The sequence below is a fragment of the Balaenoptera acutorostrata genome, chromosome 8 (genome assembly GCF_949987535.1).
Source record: "Balaenoptera acutorostrata chromosome 8, mBalAcu1.1, whole genome shotgun sequence".
NCBI lineage: Eukaryota > Metazoa > Chordata > Mammalia > Artiodactyla > Balaenopteridae > Balaenoptera > Balaenoptera acutorostrata.
The window spans coordinates 14685398-14710407 of NC_080071.1; the positions used below are offsets into that span (position 1 = coordinate 14685398).

Below are 25010 nucleotides of genomic sequence, written 5' to 3' on the forward strand. Positions count from 1 at the left end.
AGTCTGCCTGCCAATGCAGGGGACATGGGTTCGAGCCCTGGTCTGGGAAGATTCCACATGCCGCGGAGCAACTAGGCCCGTGAGCCACAGCTACTGAGCCTGCGCGTCTGGAGCTTGTGCTCCACCACAAGAGAGGCTGCGACAGTGAGAGGCCCGCGCACCGTGATGAAGAGTGGCCCCCGCTCGAGTGGCCCCTGCTCGTCGCAACTAGAGGAAGCCCTCGCATAGAAAACAAAGGCCCAGCACAGCCAAAAATAAATAAATAAATAAATAAAAATTAAAAAAAGAAGAACAATTCTGCAGCCTGTGGAACGAAAACCACATTCACAGAAAGATAGAAAAAATGAAAGGGCAGAGGACTATGTACCAGATGAAGGAACAAGATAAAACCCCAGAAAAACAACTAAATGAAGTGGAGATAGGCAACCTTCCAGAAAAAGAATTCAGAATAATGAGAGTGAAGATGATCCAGGACCTCGGAAAAAGAATGGAGGCAAAGATTGAGAAGATGCAAGAAATGTTTAACAAAGACCTAGAAGAATTAAAGAACAGCCACCTAGAAGAATTAAAGAACAAACAAACAGAGATGAACAATACAATAACTGAAATGAAAAATACACTAGAAGGAATCAATAGCAGAATAACTGAGGCAGAAGAACAGATAACTGACCTGGAAGACAGAATACTGGAATTCACTGCTGTGGAACAGAATAAAGAAAAAAGAATGAAAGGAAATGAAAACAGCCTAAGAGACCTCTGGGACAACATTAAACGCAACAAAATTCACGTCATAGGGGTCCCAGAAGGAAAAGAGAGGGAGAAAAGACCCAAGAAAATATTTGAAGAGATTATAGTCGAAAACTTCCCTAACATGGGAAAGGAAATAGCCACCCAAGTCCAGGAAGCGCACAGAGTCCCAGGCAGGATAAACCCAAGGAGAAGCACGCCAAGACACATAGTAATCAAACTGACAAAAATTAAAGACAAAGGAAAATTATTGAAAGGAACAAGGGAAAAACGACAAATAACATACAAGGGAACTCCAACAAGGTTAACAGAAACTCTACAAGCCAAAAGGGAGTGGCACGATATATTTAAAGTTATGAAAGGGAAGAACCTACAACTAATATTACTCTACCCAGCAAAGATCTCATTCAGATTCGATGGAGAAATCAAAAGCTTTACAGACAAGCAAAAGCTAAGAGAATTCAGCACCACCAAACCAGCTCTACAACAAATGCTAAAGGAACTTCTCTAAGAGGGAAACACAAGAGAAGAAAAGGACCGACAAAACCAAACCCATAACAATTAAGAAAATGGTAACAGGAACATACATATAAATAATTGCCTTAAATGTGAACGGATTAAATGCTCCAACCAAAAGACACAGGCTAGCTGAATGGATACAAAAAGAAGACCCATATATATGCCGTCTACAAGAGACCCACTTCAGACCTAGGGACACATACAGACTGAAAGTGAGGGGATGGAAAAAGATATTCCATGCAATTGGAAATCAAAAGAAAGCTGGAGTAGCCACACTCATATCAGATAAAATAGACTTTAAAATAAAGAATATTACAAGAGACAAGGAAGGACACTACATAATGATCAAGGGATCAATCCAAGAAGAAGATATAACAATTATAAATACATATGCACCCAAGATAGGAACACCTCAATACACAAGGCAACTGCTAACACCTGTAAAAGAGGAAATCGACAGTAACACAGTAATAGTGGGGGACTTCAACACCTCACTTACAACAATGGACAGATCATCCAAACAGGATATTACTAAGGAAACACAAGCTTTAAATGACACAATAGACCAGATAGATATACTTGATATTTATAGGACATTCCATCCCAAAACAGCAGATTACACTTTCTTTTCAAGTGCACACGGAACATTCTCCAGGATAGATCACCTCTTGGGTCACAAATCAAGCCTCAGTAAATTTAAGAAAGTTGAAATCATATCAACCATCTTTTCCAACCACAATGCTATGAGATTTGAAATCAATTACAGGGAAAAAAACGTAAAAAACACAAAACACATGGAGGCTAAACAAAATGTTACTAAATAACCAAGAGATCACTGAAGAAATCAAAGAGGAAATAAAAAAATACCTAGAGACAAATTACAACAAAAAGACGATGATCCAAAACCTATGGGATGCAGCAAAAGCAGTTCTAAGAGGGAAGTTTATAGCAATACAGGCCTACCTCAAGAAACAAGAAGAGTCTCAAAAAAAACCAATCTAACCTTACACCTAAAGGAACTAGAGAAAGAAGAACAAACAAAACCCAAAGTTACTAGAAGGAAAGAAATCATAAAGATCAGAGCAGAAATAAATGAAATAGAAACAAAGAAAACAATAGCAAAGATCAATAAAACTAAAAGCTGGTTCTTTGAGACGATGAACAAAATTGATAACCCTTTAGCCTGACTCATCAAGAAAAAGAGGGAGAGGACTCAAATCAATAAAATTAGAAATGAAAACGGAGAAGTTACAACGGACACAGCAGAAACACAAAGCATCCTAACAGACTACTGCAAGCAACTCTATGCCAATAAAATGGACAACCTGGAAGAAATGGACAAATTCTTAGAAAGGTACAACCTTCCAAGACTGAACTGGGAAGAAATAGAAAATATGAACAGACCAATCACAAGTAATGAAATTGAAACTGTGATTAAAAATCTTCCAACAAATAAAAGTCCAGGACCAGATGGCTTCACAGGTGAATTCTATCAAACATTTAGAGAAGAGCTAACACCCATCCTTCTCAAACTCTTCCAAAAAATTGCAGAGGAAGGAACACTCCCAAACTCATTCTATGAGGCCACCATCACCCTGATACCAAAACCAGACAAACATACTATAAAAAAAGAATATTCCAGACCAATATCACTGATGAATATAGATGCAAAAATCCTCAATAAAATACTAGCAAACAGAATCCAACAACACATTAAAAGGATCATACACCACGATCAAGTGGGATTTATCCCAGAGATGCAAGGATTCTTCAATATATGCAAATCAATCAATGTGATACACCATATTAACATTTGAAGAAGAAAAACCATATGATCATCTCAATAGATGCAGAAAAAGCTTTTGACAAAATTCAACACCCATTTATGATAAAAACTCTCATAAAGTGGGCATAGAAGGAACCTACCTCAACATAATAAAGGTCATATATGACAAACCCATAGCAAACATCATTCTCACTGGTGAAAAACTGAAAGCATTTCCTCTAAGATCAGGAACAAGACAAGGATGTCCACTCTCACCACTACTATTCAACATAGTTTTGGAAGTCCTAGCCATGGCAATCAGAGAAGAAAAAGAAATAAAAGGAATACAAATTGGAAAAGAAGTTAAACTGTCACTGTTTGCAGATGACATGATACTATACATAGAGAATCCTAAAGATGCCACCAGAAAACTACTAGAGCTAATCAATGAATCTGGTAATGTTACAGGATACAAAATTAATGCACAGAAATCTCTTGCATTCCTATACACTAACAATGAAAGATCAGAAAGAGAAATTAAGGAAACAATCTCATTCACCATTGCAACAAAAAGAATAAAATACCTAGGAATAAACCTACCTAAGGAGGTAAAAGACCTGTACTCAGAAAACTGTAAGACACTGATGAAAGAAATCAAAGATGACACAAACAGATAGAGAGATATACCATGCTCTTGGATTGGAAGAATCAATATTGTGAAAATGACTATACTACCCAAAGCAATCTACAGATTCAATGCAATCCCTATCAAATTACCAATGGCATTTTTTACAGAACTAGAACAAAAAATCTTAACATTTGTATGGAGACACAAAAGACCCCAAATAGCCAAAGCAATCTTGAGGGAAAAAAATGGAGCTGGAGGAATCAGACTCCCTGACTTCAGACTATACCACAAAGCTACAGTAATCAAGACAGTATGGTACTGGCACAAAAACAGAAATATAGATCAATGGAACAGGATAGAAAGCCCAGAGATAAACCCATGCACCTATGGTCAACTAATCTATGACAAAGGAGGCAAGGATATACAATGGAGAAAAGACAGTTTCTTCAATAAGTGGTGCTGGGAAAACTGGACAGCTACATGTAAAAGAAGGAAATTACAGCACTCCCTAACACCATACACAAAAATAAACTCAAAATGGATTAAAGACCTAAATGTAAGACCAGACACTATAAAACTCTCAGGGGAAAACATAGGAAGAACACTCTGTGACATAAATGACAGCAAGATCTTTTTTGACCCACCTCCTAGAGTAATGGAAATAAAGACAAAAGTAAACAAATGGGACCTAATGAAACTTCAAAGCTTTTGCAAAGCAAAGGAAACTACAAACATGACGAAAAGACAACCCTCAGAATGGGAGAAAATATTTGCAAATGAATCACCCGACAAAGGATTAATCTCCAAAATATATAAACAGCTCATGCAGCTCAATATTAAAAATACAAACAACCCAATCCAAAAATGGGCAGAAGGCCTAAATAAACATTTCTCCAAAGAAGACATACAGATGGCCAAGAAGCACGTGAAAAGCTGCTCAACATCACTAATTATTAGAGAATAGCAATTCAAAACTACAATGAGGTATCACCCCACACCAGTTAGAACGGGCATCATCAGAAAATCTACAAACAACAAATGCTGGAGAGGGTGTGGAGAAAAGGGAACCCTATTGCACTGTTGCTGGGAATGTAAATTGATACGGCCACTATGGAGAACAGTATGGAGGTTACTTAAAAAACTAAAAATAGAATTACCACATGACCCAGCAATCCCACTACTGGGCATATACCCTGAGAAAACCATAATTCAAAAAGGCACATGCACCCCAATGTTCACTGCAGCACTATTTACAATAGCCAGGTCATGGAAGCAAACTAAATGCCCATCGACAGACAAATGGATATAGAAGATGTGGTACATATATACAATGGAATATTACTCAGCCATAAAAAGGAACGAAATTGGGTCATTTGTAGAGACGTGGATGGATCTAGAGACTGTCATACAGAGTGAAGTAAGTCAGAAAGAGGAAAACAAATATCGTATATTAATGCATATATGTGGAACATAGAAAAATGGTACAGATGAACCGGTTTGTAGGGCAGAAATAGAGACACAGATGTAGAGAACAAATACATGGACACCAAGGGGGGAAAGTGGGTGGGGGGTGGTGGGATGAACTGGGAGATTGGGATTGACATATATACACTAATATGTATAAAATAGATAACTAATAAGAACCTGCTGTATAAAAAAATAAATAAAATAAAATTCAAAGAAAAAAAAGACTCATTCCCCAGATTCCTTGGAAATAGAACTTGCGAGTACAAAGCTTTCTTTGGCCTTAATCCACTAAGTAATTCAAAACACACCAAGTCCTGCTATAGAGTGCTTCAAGGATCTGCCCAAATGTTTTCTTTGACCTCCTTTCTCAGAGAAAGTGGGAAACTATCTAGGACCTGGAAATATTTTGCTAAAGTATGTCTCCTAATTATTCAATGCAGAAATGAGGCAAAAGAATCACTAATAGGAATGTTCTTGTGAACTGTCTTTTTAACCAACACTGGTCACCAGTATACTAGCTGGATGTCAAACACAGCTCAAAACAAGCAGTAAGACCTGGAAGAAGCACTTCTTATGTGGGGATCAGAATTAAGAACTGGCAGTAAGGATTTGGTCATGAATAATATTATGGAATGGAATGGAATGGAAGCTCATTGGTATTGGTTCCTGCATGTGGCTTGGGGAGCTTCCCTGGAGCCCACCAGGGCCCTCAGGAGGCCACCTTCCCACTTCTCCAGTGTCCCTTCCTTCAGTGCTTAAGTATGGTCCCTAGAGTTAGGACAATCTGATTTCTCCTCCCGGCTTTGCCCATTACTAGTCGTGGGACCTTGGCACACCATATCATATCTTTGTGCCTGAGTTTCCCCATCTCTAGAAGGAGAAACTATACTTCACAGTTGGTATAAAGATAAAAGAAGATCATGTCTTTGAGCTCTTGGTTTTACTCTTGCTCCTGCGGGCAAAGTAAGCCTTTAGTTCAGAAGTGTAAAATAATTTTATGGAATAATAATAATAATAGTAGAATAACTTTGGAAATGGTGATAATAATTCATTTATTATTTCATTCAAATATCTATTGAGTATTCACTGTCCTAGAAACTAGGACTACAACAGTGGGGGGAAAAACAAAATTCCTTCCCTTTTACAGACAAATTCTAACAGGAAATAACAGATGAATAGGTAAATATATAGTATTTCTGATAGTAATAAATGCAACAGAGAAAACTGAGTCAGGAGAGAGATAGGAAGTAAGGGAAGAAAAGTGGATTCAACTTTAAATATGGTGGCAGGAAAGGGGTCATTGAAAAGGTGATATTTAACTAAGATCTGAAGCAGATGAAGTGATCCAGTGGAAAAGTGAAGAAAAGTGTCCAGTAAAAGGAAACAGCAATTGCAAAGGTCCTGAGACAGGAACATGTGTTCCCACATGGAGCGGCATGAGAGACAAAAAGTCTAGAGAAGAAGGAATAAGAGGGATTAATCATTAATAATATTATAGGCATGTTATATATTAAGAAAGATTGATAATTAAAAGTGGGGCTAACACTCTACTTTTGTGACCTCCTATCACTGTTTAAGAGGTTCCCATTATGACAAAGGCAAAGGGGCCCCTGAAGAACAGAGGAGTTTTTGAAACAGAAAAGGATCTAATAGAAAAAGGAGGTTGAGAGTTAAGAGAAAGAACTGATTCTATTTTAGGACTTTCAAAAAATGGTAACACATACCAAATCAGTGCTTCAGTGTAGGCTCACAATATATGCAGGCTCAGTATGATTCTGATTTCTCCTCTCAGGCTTTCCTTGTATCCCTGGGACCTTTAAATACCTGCACTCTGAGATCTTTGTGGCTACTTCATTAGTTCACTAGAGGTTAATTCATCTGAAGCTGGACAGAGTCTTACCCCCAGTACCAAGCGATGGCAGCGGCCACAGAAAACCCTGGAGAAAGTGTTACTAGTCCCGGGATGGTATTGCATGTGCCATGGCATTCTGTGCCCACTTGAAAGAGAGTCTCTGAAAGTTAACCAAGAAGAGCCACGATGCCAGGTCAGGCCAGGCCCCCACTTACTGTACTGAGAAAGGATGCCCTACACGACTCTCACAGAGGAAAGCTTAGGTTCCCAGGAGGGTTTGCTGAAACCACAGAAAACAGTCTCCACTGTGGAATTCGTGTTGATTCCAGGGGTGTCCAGGCTTCAGCGCACAACGGGGAGAGTGAACTATCTGAAACCCCTTTGTGTCAATTACAGAAACACCTTGCACACAGAAAAGTAGCTTTTACTTTGAAAGCATATATGTTTAACCTAATAAGCAAACTTGAAAATGTCACCTAATTTTCCTACTTCCTCCAAAAAAGTTTAGAGAAAGGAAGGAGACTTACCCTCCGTGAAAACGTCCTCTTTTTTGTTCTTGCTGAATCCGGATGTTCTCCAATCTAAGCGGACTTGGGATGAAGCCAATCTCACAGCCTTCTTTCACCAGCCTTCCTATCCACCAATCATTGTTATATTTCTGGAATGCAGGAATAAAACTGCTATCAACAGTAACTCACTGATCTTCACATTTATTAATCACAGGGGACCAAAAGAATGAAACACTATATTATATAATATTATACTATACTATATTACATATGCAAACACTATTTATAGTATATTATACTATATTATACATATCTGGGGTGGAGGAGTCCATAGAAGAAAGCAAACTTTTAATCTAAAGGCCCAGATAGTAAACACTTCAGGGTTTGCAGGCCATATGGTCTCTGCTGCAACTACTGTAATCTGCTATTATAGTGTGGAAGCAGCCATAGTCAATACGTAAACAAGTAAGCACGGCTGTGCTTCAACAAATTTTTTCTTTCCAAAAAAGGCAGCAGGCTGGTTTCAGCCTGTGAGCCACAGTTTGCCAATCCCTGGGCTAAAGTCAGGTCTTAAAACATTTGGATTCCTTTGGTCCTTGTCAAGAAGCCCTAGCCAATTCTTAAGGAATAGATTTTACAAGGATAAATATGCACCAATGTAATTAGAACTCTGTAAGACAGGATAGACAAGTCTAAGACGAAATACACTGAATAGTCTGTTTTTTGTCAAAAGCTTTGAGGTAAAAATTCCACCATACTATCTGTATTCTACTCTCTCTGGGGAAAAATTATAATCTTCCAAATATAGGTTTGCAAATCAAGGTCCATCTTACTACCTGAAGAAAAACAAGCCCACTCTTAAAAAGGCTAAGCATATTATACATAAGTGGAATTTTTGAAATAATCTCCAAATGGCCTGAAGCCCAACAGGAATGAAGGAATTTCCATTTAAATAAAGTTCCATGACACATAAACTTGGGAAACAAACACACACAAAGGCTTCAGCCAATATGGGGTGAACATGGTCCTATTTGATGGGCCAGCAAAACTGCATTTGTAACGATAGATTTGCTGAATCCTAGGGCAGGAGGCATATTTAATCCAAGCTACCTGCCTCAAGGGAAGGTTTCTGCTAGGTGATTTCTAGAAAGCAGATATTAGTCCTACTGTTTACATCCTCCAGAGATAATTCCAAAAACTTCCTTTATTGTCTTTAACAGTGTTGGGCAAGGTAACTCTCTCTCTTTGATCCAGAAAGCATTTAGTTTTTTTGAAATGTAACTCTCTATGGTATATTTTGCTTAGCTCAGAGAACAGTAGAATTTATATGTATATGACATTGACACGTTGTGAAGGAGGAATGGATGATTCTGTTGAATCATCGCAGCATGAAATTCCAGGTAACTGAGTAATTCTGAGTAACAGCTTCACACTCAAAAGCAAAAAGATATGATTTAGAGATTTGGCCTTTGTTATGCGCACAGCTCCTACACAAGGCCCGAACAGCATGCAGTCTGAGCCTGCACTGAAAAAGAGTTGACCTAATATAAAATCTTGAACAATCTAGGTCTCAGTTTCTTCCATCTTTCCATCGTTTATTTCAGGATAACAGGCCTGAAATACCAGGCCAGTTTATTTTGGAATTAACAAAAGGCAACAGGACCCTTTCAGAATGCTTGGTGCACAGACCTGGAATTTAAATTTTACTGTGGTAGGGACAAAACACACAATGAGTCATAGTTTCCTAGGGCTTAAGTTACTTCCGGAAATCAAGTTAGCCCACCAGAACGCTAACTTACTAAGACGTATCCAAATAACCTTAAGGGGTTTCTGAAGTAGTTAACGCAACTTCCCAAGATGTTTTACCTTAGTTCTAAGAAACAGTGAGAATCTGACTTAACGTTAATGAAAGTTCTTTGAGCCACTTTGGGGAAAGCTGCGTTGTATGTTCAAAAGCTTAAATCACCGGCCCTTTGGTATATGTGATAAGGAGAGCTGTAGCTTTTCTCTGCATTGAAGCTTTTCGTTACTGAGGCAGTACTTATAACAGAGCATACCAAATGGCCTTCTAGGTGATGGATGAGAGAAAAGGCTACAACTCGATTATAGAAATATGTTCCTTTGTGTTGATATTCTGGGAGCACACGCCAGCTTTCTGGCAAGGTCACCTTAGTGTTGTTCCAATCCTTCTCATTTCCCTAAAACGATGAGCCCTTTCTCTTTCTCAGATGTTTCCTTATCTGCGATTTCAAGATCTGAAAACAAGTGGCTCTAATCCACATAGGATTACCAGCTCAATACCATACATCAAACTGCCAGGCAAGAGAAAGTCACTGATCAAGGAGCACATACATCAAAAAAGCAACCAACTGGACAAATGGAGAAGATCGATGGAATGGAGGAAAGCAATAAAATACAGCAAGGTGGGGATAAGGGTGTGAGTAGTGTGCATGGAATATGTGAAAACTTCTCTTACCATTGAAAATGCTGCTTCTCCTTGGAAACGATGGGTATGAGCAACTAATGAATATGGTTTGGTCATTTTTGACGGGAATGGTGAGCCAAAGTCAACGTAACCATTCAGATGCCAGGGTACATGTTTCAGGTCAAGAGTCCTTGTCTTCGAGGCAAATATGGATATCCCCACCACATACACGACTGAGAAAGCAGAAGCCGTCAACTCAGTGCTTCCTCAGCTTCTCGTAACCAAGGCTCTGAGCTGTCTGTGCCTGCACTCATCTTTTCCCTGCATGTTATAATGAATTAGTGTTCCCCTTCGTATCAGAGGTCTGTCTCTCCTCTCGGGGTCTGGATCCCATGCTTCCTGACTACCAAAAACTTTACTCCTTTGCCTATCCCTCCTTTCCCATCAATCTCTCCCTCTCTCTCTGGTGGTTAATCGCAGCAGGTACTGGTGCTCTGATAGCTCCCATCTTGAAAGGAAACCTCTTTTGACTTCATACGCTCTTTAGTCTACTGTCCGGTCAGTGTCAACTCCCTTGAAAGCACTGTCTGTGCTTGCTAAATATACTTCCTAACTCCCCTTCTCTCCTCATCACACTCCATCCAGCTTCCGTCTCTCTGTCTCCACAACTCCAGACAATGGTCCCAGTGACTTCCTTGCTACTGACCACTTTGCCAACCCGACGTCCATTCCTTTCTCCTTGTCTTAGGTGACATGTCGTAACACTGGCCACAGCTGGTTGCTTCCTCCTTTTGGATACGCTCTTCTCTCTTGATGTCCATGCACTGCTCTGTCCTGATTTTCCTCCCAAATCTCATGTTTCTCCTTTTCCTTAATTGTTGAATCTTTTCATGCACCCCACTTTTGCAGGATGGAATTCCTTTGAGTTTGATCCAGGGCTGTTTTCTCTCCTCCCTCTCCTCTCTCGTTAGGTGACTTCAGTCATTACCTCAGCTTTAAATGCCACCTGGATAAACTAATGATCCAAATTTATGTCTTTGGCCCAACCCCTTCCTCTGAGCTCCAAATTCTTACATCTAACTTCCTCCTTCATATCTCCTTTGAGATGTCTACTCCCTAACCTCCCTTCCCATCTGTCCTCACTCCACCGGGGTCAACTCCATCCTAGTTGCTCAATTCATAAACCTTGATTCCCTTGATCATCTTGGATTTCTCCCTCAATCTTAGTTCCTACATGTGGTTCATCAGCAGCACTGATCATTGAATTTCCACAATATATGTCAAATGTGTCTACTTCTTTCCATCTCACTGACACCAGGCCAGCTCAGTCCCATTATCTCTCATCTAAAATGGTTCTAACAGTCTCCCTGATTCCGTACTTATCCCACTCCAATCCACTGTCTCTACAACAATCAGAATAGCCTTCAAAAAATAAGTTCATCCCACTCCTTTGCTTTTAAAGTCTTCGGTGCCTTCTTATTATATTATACTTAGAATAAAATATGAAGTCTTGCCATCACCTTAAGGTCCTACTTGACCTGTGCCCTGCTTACTTCTACAACTCTGCTTCCTGCTACTGGCTCACTGTGTTCCAGCCATATGACCTTCTTCCAGTTGATTGATTGTGCCAGCTTATTTTTTCCTACCACAGGGCCTTTACACATGCTGTTTCCTCTCCCTAGAAGGCTTCTTCTTTCTTCTTTTTTTTTAAAGGCTGGCTACCCTGCTTAATGGTCACATACTCAGAAAGGCTTCTCTGATCACCCCTATATTTAAAAGTATATAACCTCCTCATCCCTATATTTTAAGACTCCCAGCATCCAGTTCATTTTTTACACAAAGCATTCACAATTTGTAATGATTTATTTTTTTCATTATCTGTCTCCCCACTAGAATTTAAGTCCATGAGGGAAGGTACTCTGTCTTTGTTTACAGCTGTCAGACAACATCTGTCAGACAATATCTGCCAACATTAGCACACACTAAATGCTCAAGAACTATATCTTGAATGGAACAAAGGAACAAATGTAGAATTTCACCCAGTTCACATGGGCACAATGCAAAGACAGTGAGACATCTGTAGACATCCCAGTGTTTGACCTACTTGCTATCATATAGTTAAAAAATTTTAAATGTATATGTCTTGGTGTCATTAATGCTATTGTAGAATGCAGAGTTTTGAAAGACAGTGACTTTCAAATTGTTATATATTAACTGTGCACATCTTGTTTTGGACCAGAGGGTAAGTGCTGGTGTCTCAGTGACATTAAGTGACAGGTTTATGTTGATCACATTCCTCAGGCTCCTCAGGGTCAGGTTTCACTTTATTGTTCCACCCTTACACTCTCCTTTTTCTTTTTTTAAAATGTTCTTTAATTAGTAAACTTTACTTTTAAGAGCAGTTCTAGGTTCATAGCAGAATTGTGGGAAAAGTACAGAGAGTTCCCATATACCCCCTGCCTCCACACATGCATAACCTCCCCCACTATTAACATCCCACACTAGAGTGGTACATTTGTTACAATGATGAACCTACAATGACGCATCATTCTCACCCAGAGTCATGTTGTACCTTCCATGGGTTTTGACAAATGTGTAATGACATGTATCCACCATTATATCCACTTTCCGTTTTCTAAGATCCAATTTCTAACGGCTCCTTCCCAGCAGAGCCAATGGACACTATCAAGTAGGAATGTCCTCCAGTGTATGCCTCCAGCCCCACTGGAAAATCCTGTGCAAAACAGGGAAGTTCAAGGAAGGCAAGACTTTCCTCCTGAGTCGGCCTACTTCTTGTGCCAATATTCCGGATGCCATCTCCTTCCCTCTACTCCAGCCCCTCATTCTATCAGTTAGGTCTTTTCCTTCCCATATATATCACTGGGTTCAACATCTCAGCATGGAAAACATATTTAAATCTTTCCCATCCTAAAAAAACAAAAAAAAAGCAAACTTGTAAAAACACTCCCTCAACTCTATGCTGTCTTCTCCTGGCTAAAACCTGTCCTCCTTTTCAACTCAAAGCACTTAGGAAGAGCAAACTGTAATTCCTCTCCTCTGGCCTCCAGATTATGTGGGGAAAGGCCCATTGAGTAACTCCATGGGAGGTTCCCAGTGCCCCAGACACAGTGCACCTAATAGCAAATTTATAATCACATCTCCCCTGTCACAAATCTTCTCCCCTCTTGGCCTTCTTTATTTCGATAGCTGACACCACCCTCTGCCCTTACAGGTGAGCTAGAAAAACTGCCCTCCATCCTTCGTTTCTCTTTATCTCACTTTCTCCACTATCCATCCCCCCCACCATGTGAAATCTTCCAATCTGGTCTATTTGCCTCTTAACTCTCTCTCCAAGCTGCTCCCTCTTTCTATCATCTCTGCTTCAGCCACTGTCTAGACTTACCATGTCTCCCCAGCCTCTGCCATACTCCCTCAACCATCAGAGTCACCATGCTAAGATACGAGGCTGGTCACATCCGTCCTTTATTTAAAATTCCTCTCCAGCCCACTGCCTGGTGATCGAGTCCAGCCCCCTTGCCATGGCCTACGAGGTCCCTTCTCATCTGGCCCCTGCCTCTCTGACGTGGCCCATCCCCTGTACCACTCCCCGCTTACCGCCCTCCAGCCGCGCTGTGCTCACTGCCCCTGGCTGTCCCTTCCACCTGAAACCACCGCCACCCCTCACCCCAGCCTGAACTCAGGCTTCACCACTTCTGAAGAGCTTTCCAGCCCCCCATCCTCCTCCTCCTGAGCCGGATGGTCCCTCCTGCTCTTTCTTTGGGCTCCCACAACACCCGTTCAATTTTACTGTAACAGAACTTCTCAACCCATGCAGAAACCATGCACTAGTCTGTCTCCCCCACCAGACTCTGAGCTCCCCAGCCGAGCGGACACTGGACCTTCATCTCTGATCCCCAAATGCCCAGCACGATGTCTGACATGAAGGAGGATTTCAATACACCCAGGTTGAGTAAATGAAAGTTTTTGATGTCACTATTCCATCTTTCAAGGTGCGAGGCCTCAAGTGCTCAATCCCTCAAGGTTTCTGTTTCCCAAAGTCCTCTGCCCTTCTCTTAGCTTTAACAATTTAATTATTATACTCTGTAGTGTTGGTCCGGAGGTCAAGGTCCTACAACATCCCTTGTAAATGGTGCCTTCTGGGTAGGCGCCGTGCCACCAAACTCACGTTTCCCTAAGTTGGATCCATTGATCTATGTCAATGGATCTATCATGGTAGGTGATTAAAAGGTGACCAGAGGACCACAGGTCTATCCTAAATCGATCCTCTGATGATTGTGATTCAGTGTTTTAAATGTGTGATAATGCAAGCGATGATCTCAGGCTTCCAAATCTCGGTGAGAAGGAATGGATTTGGAAGGCTTAGCCAATGAAATGAGGTAACACACTGGCAGCTCCCCAGGGCTCCTCTCCATTGAGTTTGGCTCAGAGCTGATTCCTGGCCTTGGCCTTGTAGCAGGTTGGGGGATACAGAGTGCCCTACATTTACCTCTTTAATGTGTAGGAAGTCCTTGGCGTCAAAGGAGATGGCCGTGCTTGGGACAGGCACATCTTCATCCAAGGCACCACAGTAGCTCACATTCGTCTTCACAGCAAATGCTACAGGTTTGGACTGGGAACAGAACCATGGAATAAGGATGGAGGGAGGAAGACAGAGGAGGATTTTTCACACTGAAACGTAGAACCAGATAATGGATAGTACCAGGCAGTAAGGGAAATCACTTTCCAAAGAGGGATCTCAACTGGGTTCCACACTGCCAGGCAGCAGTGAGAAATCTGCAGAAAGGGCTCTGAAGAGGATTCGGTCCTATCAGCCCGACCATGTTCCCCCTCCCGTCGTACTTTCCAACATCCCAAAGAATCGTGCCCTAAAATTTGGGGGGAAGGGATGGAAAGGCGGGAGGGCCAGCCTGCTCTGGTCTCTAGTCATAAAACTCATGTTTATTATTTTAAATGGTGAAAGATGCCTCCACCTTGGCATACAGGAAATGTGTGCTGGGTCTTAAATAAAAAGGTGGTGGAGGGTTAAAATAAATATTTTTGAAATAGCCTCAGGTCTGAAAACCTGCCGGATCCCACTCAATAGAATATCTTGTCCTGCCAGGGAAAAGAAAGCCCGGTGGGAGTAGACAGGAAGGGCGGAGCTGCTCACGCATCACCTTCTCCCTAGCTAACAAAAGCTGCTTCTGAAACTTTAATTAGACAGATTCCTCCGCAGCAAAGTGCTCTTGGGCTGGTGCAGCTTGGCAGAGGTTAAGTAAGCCACCAGCATAAGCGAACGGCGCTGCTGCTGACATTTGGGTGACCACAATGGCCACAAAATAGACTCTGAGAGAAACCTAAAACAAAAATGAGCCACAAGTAAGAACATCAGTTTCCAGCAATCCCAGGCTGCTCTGTTATGGGCTCATTTATTCGTGCTGGGACCACGCCTGAGGAGCAAGAGGACTGAGGCAGGATCCGAGTTAGAGTCTCACTGATGTCCTTTCCCGGGTGCGGCTCCAACCCTCTTCCGCCAACCAGCACAGGTAGCACGGGTGTGGAAGCAAAGGAAGACACCTCATGAACCTGGCTTATCCTCCTCTTCCCGCTCCTTTAAACATTTTACTGTAAAAATAGAAAAGGGAAGGAGTTCGCTTTATCTGAGCTTCCTTTTTTTTTTTTTTCTCCTAAAAATTAGAAAGACTAGATCAATATGCTTTAGGAGTCTATCGTGAAGGGCAAGGAGGAGAGGCTGACCAGCAACACGTTATATCTGTTACTGTGCATAAAATTTCATTTGACAAAAGGGGTCTGTGCTTAAAAAAAAAAAAAGCCTGAAAAGAAAAAAGTCTTTAAGTCATAGCATGGGAGATCTCTAGTGACTCAGTTCTAACATTCAAAAATGCAATTTGTTCTTTGTTGCCTCCCATGGGGGCAGGGATTCCAATGGGGGCCCCTCCCTGTGGAATATCTGAAGGTCTCTTGCGGCAAAGCCTTTCATTGCTCATCTTTGCTGAAATGCTAATCGTTGTTCAAAGCTCTGAACGGTGAACTTGAGGTGGGAGATTGAAACCAAGAGGGAGGAACAGAGACACCAACAGGGAGACCCACTGAGCAATTATGCACATGTGGCCTGCAGTGAAGGCTGCCGTCATGGAGAACGGGGCAAGCACGCTGGTTCCTTGGGAGGCCCTCTAACAACCCTGGGAGGGGCAAGCTGGATATGGGGCACAATCGCTAAGTTAGAAGATGACCAAGAATTTTCACCACCAAACCAAACACAAAAGGTAGTTGAAGGGGTCCGTGTCTCAGGATATGGCTCCCTGAGAAGGTTACTATCAGGGGTGAACAGATCATGGAGCCTTGCAATCTGGTGCCTTATCAGAATGATCATAAAATGATTACTCCAGAGAAATCTGAGGCAGGGGAAGAGCAGCTGATACCTGCTGAGCAACATGCCACTTTGGAACCCAAGAGGGGCAAGAACCTCACCTTTGCTCTCTCAAGCTGGATGGCCGCCTGCTGTTCTCTCTCTTGCCGAATTGCTTCCCGATCCTCTTCCAGAGAGACATCGGAGTCAGACGGCCTGCTCGTGTAGGAATCCGCTGAACCCTGGAAAGGAAAACCCGGAGTAGCTTGAATGAGGTGATGTGGAGCTTCTTAAATCATCACATCTAACAGCATCCTGGAGTGGGTTCTTCTCATTTGCATAGAATTTGATAAATATGCTCTATGCCGTATTGCAGACATAAATTTAGATGGCAGAATATAGTCAAGCATCTGAGTAATTCGGAAGGTAGCAATGTTATGAAGGGAAATATTTTGACTAGATTAAGTGCTAGAAAGTAAACTGCCATGAAAATTATGTGATGCTCAGCCCCAATTCTTCTTGTTTTGTGCTAGCTTTATATTAAGCCCGTATCAACTTGTGGAACTGAAATTTCATTCCATTCTCTCTTTTATATACAGATTTAAAGGAGTAAGAGATTTAGCCTATTACAAGAGTAACTCCTACCCATATCTTGGATTACAGATGATCAATTTAAGATTTCAACACAGCAAAGCAGAAACCTGAATTCGTAAAATGATTTTCAGTTCCAATGTCAACGCCACTGAACAAGGATGTCCTCAACTGAAGCCCATTCCTAGAAGGACTATTTAAACAACAATGAAATCCAGCCTGACTCATGTGGCCAAGGAATTTCGGGCAGTGGCCATCACTTGGTGCTCATGCCGTAAGAAGAGATGAAAACCACAGCAGCTGAAAAGTTAAAAACAAAAACAAACACCCCAGAAGTTTGCTTTCCGCTTGCTAAAGGAGCATCATCCTTACAATTTCCTTAAGCTGGCATTAGAAGTTGATGTTTGTGTAGATGATATTTACACAGCAGACGTATTGATAAGACTGGTGTATTTGGCATGTTTCATAAACCAGGTACAGATTCTAAAAGGCATGTGCTTATCCATATAGCTGAGAATTTGCTACCCACTGCAAAAAAAGAACTCTAAGAATGGCTGACTGCTGAAACGGGCACTTTGAAAGTTTTTTCTAAACTTAGAAATGTTAGGGTTTGTTTGTTTTTACATTATTTGTGAATTTGCTGCCTGTAAGGGCAGCTTTGTCTCAGTAGAGGGTGTCATTTTAGCTGGGGTAGTCTTTCCCACCATAAAAAAAAAAATCCCAGCACAGATTTTCCTGGCAGCCTAGAACAATAATTCCTGGTTAGAGTTTTATCAGAATGCCCAGTAGAAGCCCAGTTCTAAATTCTAACTCTGCAACCCACTTTTGAAAACTTTATACAAGTTCCTAGACCACTCTAAGACTCAGTCTCCTCTTCTGTAAAATGGGGATGTGGCTTACTTCACAGGATTAAATGGAATAGGATATAATGAATAACCTGATTATTGAGCCCTGGCTGTCACACCAGCGTGGGGCTAGATGCTTTGCACACCTTATCTCACTGAATCCTTAGAGCAGTGGGTAAGCTGGGATTCAAACATGGGTAATCCAACCATAGAACCAGCAGTTTCAAACCCTACATTGAGCTGGACTTGATATTAAAATATTTATTATAGGACCTGGCACATAGTAGGCACACAATAAATAGACATTCTCATTTCTGTTTCCTAGTGCTGGTATTTCTACCTTGATTTAAAAAAAAAGAGTTAAGAGACTCTAATCATTTTTCAGCTTACTTACATATGCAAGTTAAGTTGCCCATCTTGAAATGTACAGTATCCTTTTTTATTGTATTTGCTGCATAGAAAACAACGGTAAGTTTTTTTCCCCAGCTTTATTGAGATATAATTGACATATAACACTGTGCAAGTTTAAGGTGTACAATGTGTTGATTTGATACATTTATATATTGCAAAATGATTACACTGTAAGTTTGATAACTGCAGTGTGTCCAAATCCATGCACTTTATGCAGTGCTTTTGAAAGTGCCCTTTACAGAGGAAATGTATTTGCTAACCAAATTATAACCAAACTCCTCTGTGCAAATCTACTGGGGAAAAATCTGGACCTACAAAATAAATAAGTACAGGGTGACTATTTTATAGATGCATTCATTGCTTAAAAAAGAGGTACCTTGAAGTCCTTTAAAACAAGAGTTTTATCAGCATAAATCTTTTGTCCAAATTTAGGTATACCTGCATAAAATCCAGAGTAAGAGAGAAAGGAAACAATGTTTCCAAAAAATATATGAAAACGGTTTTGTGTTAGTTCTAGGCAATGCTTTGCTGAAGTGTGATGTGTGTGGTAGACCATTTTAAGGTGTTAGATGTCTGCAAAGGTGTCTGGACTATAAAGTGATTATGATGCAAGAAGTCAGGAAGGAGGCACTTGTTTTGAAAACACGTGCTGGGGAAGGCTAAGGACTGCAGTTCACAAGAAAGCAGGCTGCCCAGTGGAGCAGTGAGTCAAACAGCTAAAATACACAATCCACTGTTGACACTAGGAGATGGCTAATTTCCTGAAACTCCGTTAAGGATTTTTCAAATCCTGGCTTTCAATCATCTGCGCACACAAGAAGTGACTCAAGGGCTCCTGCAAATAAACTTTATTTTGAAATGTGAACAAGACTGTTAAGAATTTCAAAATTCCTTAATAAGTTCTATTGCCAAGTATGTAAAAGCACACAATATCCTACGAATATTGGTAGAGGGAAACATAAAGCACTGTGATATTTATTTTCATAATTACAGTGTGAGATTCACAGCATTTACTGTGTTTTTTTTTTTTCTTTCAATGACATCTACATTTCTCTGAATATGGAAATCATTGCTGCTGTCTCTCAAGGTCCTAGGGATAGCAGAGATCCAACATCAAGACCCCAAATTTGGCCCATGGACATGTTCTGCTGGCTTGGCACAGAACTGGTTTCTTGTTTCTATTGATTTTTATTTGATTTGTTTCAACTGGTTGATAGAGAGTACAGACAGGAGAAAGAAAGGAAAAGAAAAAGAACCTAGGTTGTTTACAAAGGCACAGAGAGCAGAAGAAGAGAGCCACAGAGAGGCAAGAGGAGACTGCCTGGGCCAGAGCAGAGGAAGGATGGGGAAGGGAAGCGGGGCTGCAGCAGGTTTATAGGACTGGAGGGTCGGGGGGACTGCCCAGAGGTCTGGTTAAACCTTTATGATCAGGAAGAGGGAAACTGCAAGAAGGAAATAATGCTAGATGCTAAGAGGACAGAACTAAAGATATAAAGGTTACTAGCTCTGGCCAAAGCTAAAAACTGCAGCCCTGTCAGCTTTTTGTTTTCCAAAATTCCACTTCATAAAATGGGCAAAGAGCAAGGCACCCAACTCATCAAGTGAGCCAAACCTGGGCTGTTCATCTATGTGTAAGATGCACGACAGAAGCTAGTCGCTCAAAAGTTCCTAAGCAGAAACCATTGCAAGTCACATCTTTGAGTCTCCAAAGAAACAACTAAATTGGGGGGAAAAATGGAAACAATTGCTGCAAGTCTTTTTATATATATATAACATTACATATGTATGTATAAAATAATGCATCCTAGTGAATATCAAAAGAAACACATACATGTCTTTCTATGAACATGAGCCCCAGATTTTTTCCCCCTTTTATTCAATACTGAAAACAGATTCCAGCCTCACACCTTTCATAAATCTTGAGTATAAAATACAAACGTTATAGAAACATTGAAAAATCAGTTAGTTTACTGTTGTCCTAGAAGAAGGAAAGTGATCTCAAGTCAAACAACAGAAAAGTTTCTTTTCCTGCCCGGAGAGAGAGGCCATGACATGGACGGAAGAGTGGCCATGGACTTTGGGGTCAGGAAATATTGGGTTTGACACTTCTGCTAGTTCTTACTGGCTGTGTGTCTTGGGCAACTTATTTTCACTTTCTGAGTCTCAATTTCCTCCCCTTTGAAATGGAGATAATAACACATACCTCACAGAGTTTCCCAGTGTTTGATTTGAGATGGAACATCATTTCGTTTACCATCATGAGGAAAATTCAGGAACTGCCAGCAAATAATATTTGACTCACTCATTAAAGTTTTTGGCAGCTTTTCAACATTCAATTTTTGGCTGCCCTAGAGTTGTAGGATTTACATCTTGTTCTTTTTTTTAAAAACAGCTTTATTGAGGTATAATTTACATACCATAAAATTCACATAATTTAAATGTATGATTCAATAAATTTTTAATAAATTTACAGGATACAATTCACACAACAATCTAATATTAGAATATTTCTCCCACTTCAGGAAAAAAAAAAAAACCTTTTGCCTATTTGCAGTCACTTTCCAAACCTACCACGAGATCCAGGGATCCACTTACTTATCTTGTCCTTTTAAAACTGAAATATACTTCCTCTTCTTATGAGTAGTTTTAGTATTTAGATATGTCATTAAATTAGAGCAAGGAGAAGGGAGAGTTTATAAATGTTTGATTTTAAAATGCAGTAATACTGGAACAGAACCTGGTTATTGTTGGAACTTTTGGGCTTTGTGGTCAGTCCTGTGCCTCTCACTTCCCACCTAGCTTAGCTGTCCATTCACTGGACACTGACCATCTGTCAGTGGCAACAACGTGAGAGGACAGCTGCTTAACTTTTCTGAGATTCTATCCTCATCGGCAAAATAGGAATGAACCCTTCAGGGTTATTTTGGAGAATTACTAAGATGCCATAGTATAGCATAGCATACAAGCATAGTAATCGCACAAACAAAACCAGTGTTGTCCAGGAGAACTTTCTGCAGTGATGGATATTCTGTGTGGGTGCTGTCCAGTATGGTAGCCACTAGCCACATGTGGTCATGGAGCACTTGAAATGTGCCTGGCCAGACGGAAGAACTGAACTTATCATTTAATTTTTAAATGTTTAAAATTTTATTTCACTTTAATTAATTTAAAGGCAGATACCCACATGTTAACTAGTGGCTACCACATGGGGCTGTGCAGTGGTACGTACTCCAAATGTCAGCCCTTCCAGATCAGACAAGTGAATGTTAAACTTGATGTAAATCTGGTATTTTAATAGTTGCATTAAGTGGACTAAGTGAAAGTGGAATGTCCAGAGACACATATCACTCCCAATGGATGTGAGCTTGTTTCTTTCCACTGAGTTTGCAATGCCTTGACGATGCACTTTTCCACAATGTAGAAGGAACAAAGCTCTTTCTTGATTACTTTCCCAGATTTCCCAGGGTGGATAGGTAAAGAGCCCCCTCGTGAGGCTGCCCTAGGCAAAAAGGTCTCGTAGGCAACATGTATCTTTACAGGATAGCCCCTCACTTTCTTGCAGATGCTTTCTTCTCCTCTACCCCTTTCACCAAACATGTCCAGAGCTCTTTGCAAGGGCACCCACCCAGCCTAGCAGGGTCCAGGCTATGTCTCCAAGTAGATATGCCTGGGAAATGTCTAGAACATAGCAGAACCTCAACTTTGTTGAAAGAAAGACACTCTCGCTCCCATCAAAATCTATTCTTTGGTCCATGATTTCAAGTTCTTCTAGGGTGGTTGGTTAATTGATCAAGGTTTATGCTAACTGGGTGTGATGTTGTTAGCAGTCCCACCCCCCATAACATGAGATTTTTTTTTTTTTTTAGAATTATGGTTTTCAGTGCCCTAATCCAGAGCACTGGATAATGTGTACATTATCAGCACTTTGGCAGAACAAGGAACTTTTGAAATTATGCCTCAGAGATGACAACTTAACTTTGCTCTAAGGTACCTTGTACTGTGTCTTGTAAGCAGAAGGTCTTCAAATATGTTGGTTGAAAGAATAAGGCAAGCTCTGCAGCCCACTTTTATTGGACAGAAGACCAGCAATTAATCTGACTAAGCTCCGGTTCTAGGCTTCAAAGAGCAGTCAAGGGCAGCAAAGGAATGTGTTCAGAAAAGGCCATAAACGGAAAGGAAAGAGAATGAATGCTTACTCATCCCTTACTTTATGTGAGTCACTAACTTATGAACTTTAGATTATCACATCAACACTACAAAGGAGGTTACGATTATCCCCATTTTATAGATGAGGCATCTGAAGCTCAAACAGGCAATAAGAACTTCCCTCCATGCCACTATCATAGGGCACATTGCAGGGTGCAGGAGTATGGGCAGAATCTTTTTTTTAATTTCCTCCACAAAATCTGGTGCAAACTTACATTAAAAAGTCAAACATTTTAGTCGCCTTCAGTAAAAGAAAACAACATTCTGCAATATATTGTTAACGTAGATCGTACACCAAAATCTCACTCGCTAGGAACGATGGATGCAGGTAAAGAAATGACATTCTTAGATCATGGAAAATAAACTGGAGACTGCTTTTCAAAAGACATGTTTGCTATTTCTAACTTCACATGGTATCTCTAGATTATCAAGCTTTGGTTTGTGAATTTCATTGAGTTTCTGCTTTAATGACAGGATTTTTACTCAGCATTTTAGTTATTGGTAGGAGATTTTAAGGCCCCCTTGAGTTTTCTTTTTCTCTTAAGTGATAACTCCTCCAGTTGTGTTAAACTACTTATTTACAGGTTACTTATTATAACTAAATTATAATTATATATCCATATATAGTTAAAAACAAAATGCAGGCTTTGTCTAAATTATCTGACTAGTGGAATCCAAATTAATGGGTTCTATTATAAATGTTTTTACATAATTTATTTAAAAGGAAGTAATATTATTTACAAAACTTAGCCAACCTATCCTTCTTGTTATGTTGACTAGTTTGGCAACTGCTGTAATTGCCTGGTTTCGGATAGGTATTTCTTTTCTTTTTTATTTTTTTTTTGCATTTTTTCTTTGACTTTTATTGAGATATAATTGACATACAGCACTGTATAAATTTAAGGTGTACAGCATAATGATTTGACTTACATATATCACAAAATGATAGATAGGTATTTCTTTTGATTGGTAGTCCAAGGAGACCCATCAGTGGCAATACAATAACAGCAGAAAAGTTTCAATTGGCCTCATAAGTATAAAGAGGGAGGTGACAAAAAGGCCCAGATGGAGATGAAAAGGAAATCTGTGTCAGTCATGGCCATTTAGGAGCTTGTGGGAAAGGAGAAGTTGCAATGTGGGCCTAACAGCAGATCTGCAAGTTAAATCAGTGGTGATGTTGGTAACGGGGGCAGATTCCTCTTATCTTGGGCTACTATGAGGATTGCAGTTTCATATGGTTCGGCCTAATACACTGGGGGAAGAACAAAAGATATAGATTACTTTATATGGATCCTATTTCACCAAACTGCTTTGATCATCAGTGCATGATATCATACAAGTATGTAAGACGTGTTACATCAATGAACACAATTAGTAATAAATCAAAACCCTCTGTGAGACTAAAGGGCAACAGAAGTTGAAAAAAGTCATGATCACGTTTTGCATACAATAAGAATGTTATTTTAATGGTACGGATGATGAGATTATGGAGCTCACTCTCCTTCTGGGAAAGGGAAAGTGACTGCCTGCTGGGAGAAGGTGGCCTCAGGCAGTCAAGCTTTACTTTGTACAGGTCACAGAACAACATCATGGGACACTGAGCGGCCACCCCAGGAACCAGCCCTGCCTGGTCAGAACTGAGAGCTTCTGACCAATCCACGTGACACAGGTGAGTGTCGGGGCGGCTACGCCTGGCCGATCCACGTGACACAGGTGAGTGTCGGGGCGGCTACGCCTGGCCGATCCACGTGACACAGGTGAGTGTCTGGGCGGCTACGCCTGGCCGATCCACGTGACACAGGTGAGTGAGTGTCTGGGCGGCTACACCTGGCCGATTCCAGCACCGGCACCTGCAAGCAGTAACCACAGCACAAGGTCTTCATGCAAGGGCGGCGGCTCAAGCTGCACTAATCTAGTTTCAGCAGAGATGTTAGAAAGGAAATGAATATATTTGCTCAGAAAATCCTGAATGTGCTGCTGGTAGCTGCAGAACTGCACAGTGATAAGGCAACTAATGGTTTCTTGTAAATGGGGGCGTCTGTGACCCTTCTGGAAAAGTGATTGACTGACACTTCACATTCCCCCAGAGTAGTTTACAAAGTAGCCCACAAAACACTACTTTCATGTTGTGGTCTATTTTCTTGAGAGTCATATTAGAGATCTGATAACAGTAAATATGTTTCTCCTAAAAGTAGCTCCAGGCAATTACTTGTATTTAAAAAAAAAATTTTTTAAGACTTTTCCTTCTGTCATATAAAGGGAGGAATAATATAGGTTGCTTTAGAAGAAAGTAAGGGAAGGACTTGAACCTCTCCTGTATCATTTCTGTAGCCTCAGAAATGGTTTGATGAAAAATTATCCTTCATTCTTTGAAAATATTTTGTATTCATAACGTTTCTCATTAAAGGGATGCATATTGACTGCATCAAGAACAGAAACCCCTCCCCAGAGATGGCTGCAGATGTGACGGAAGCCAAAATGAAGCATCTACTTCATTTCAGGCAGAGATCATGTCTTCCCCACTTTTGTTGTCCTCAGAGCCACCAGCACAGAGCTTTGCACCTCAGAGGAGTTCAAAACTATTTACTGAATGAAAAAATGAATAAGGAAGTTTCAAGGGGAGGAAAAGAAACACAAATGGACTGCCCGGTAATGCCCAGACTTCACCCAAGGGG

General features: G+C 40.7%; 1 protein-coding gene across 5 annotated transcripts in view; it reads right to left on the minus strand.

Moving 5' to 3' along the window:
• CACNB4 (calcium voltage-gated channel auxiliary subunit beta 4) overlaps positions 1-25010 on the minus strand; it is a 255237-nt gene that overhangs the window by 42642 nt on the left and 187585 nt on the right. For 3 of the 5 annotated variants that reach the window (XM_007183074.3, XM_007183075.2, XM_007183076.2), the window contains 3 exons: positions 16405-16524; positions 14420-14542; positions 7506-7636 (listed from right to left, as the gene is read on the minus strand). In XM_007183074.3, coding sequence (XP_007183136.2) covers positions 7506-7636; positions 14420-14542; positions 16405-16524 — 374 coding nt within the window. Of the gene's footprint in view, positions 1-7505; positions 7637-14419; positions 14543-16404; positions 16525-20332; positions 20397-25010 lie in introns of those variants that run through there. The other 2 variants (XM_057551507.1, XM_057551508.1) reach the window with 2 other exon arrangements.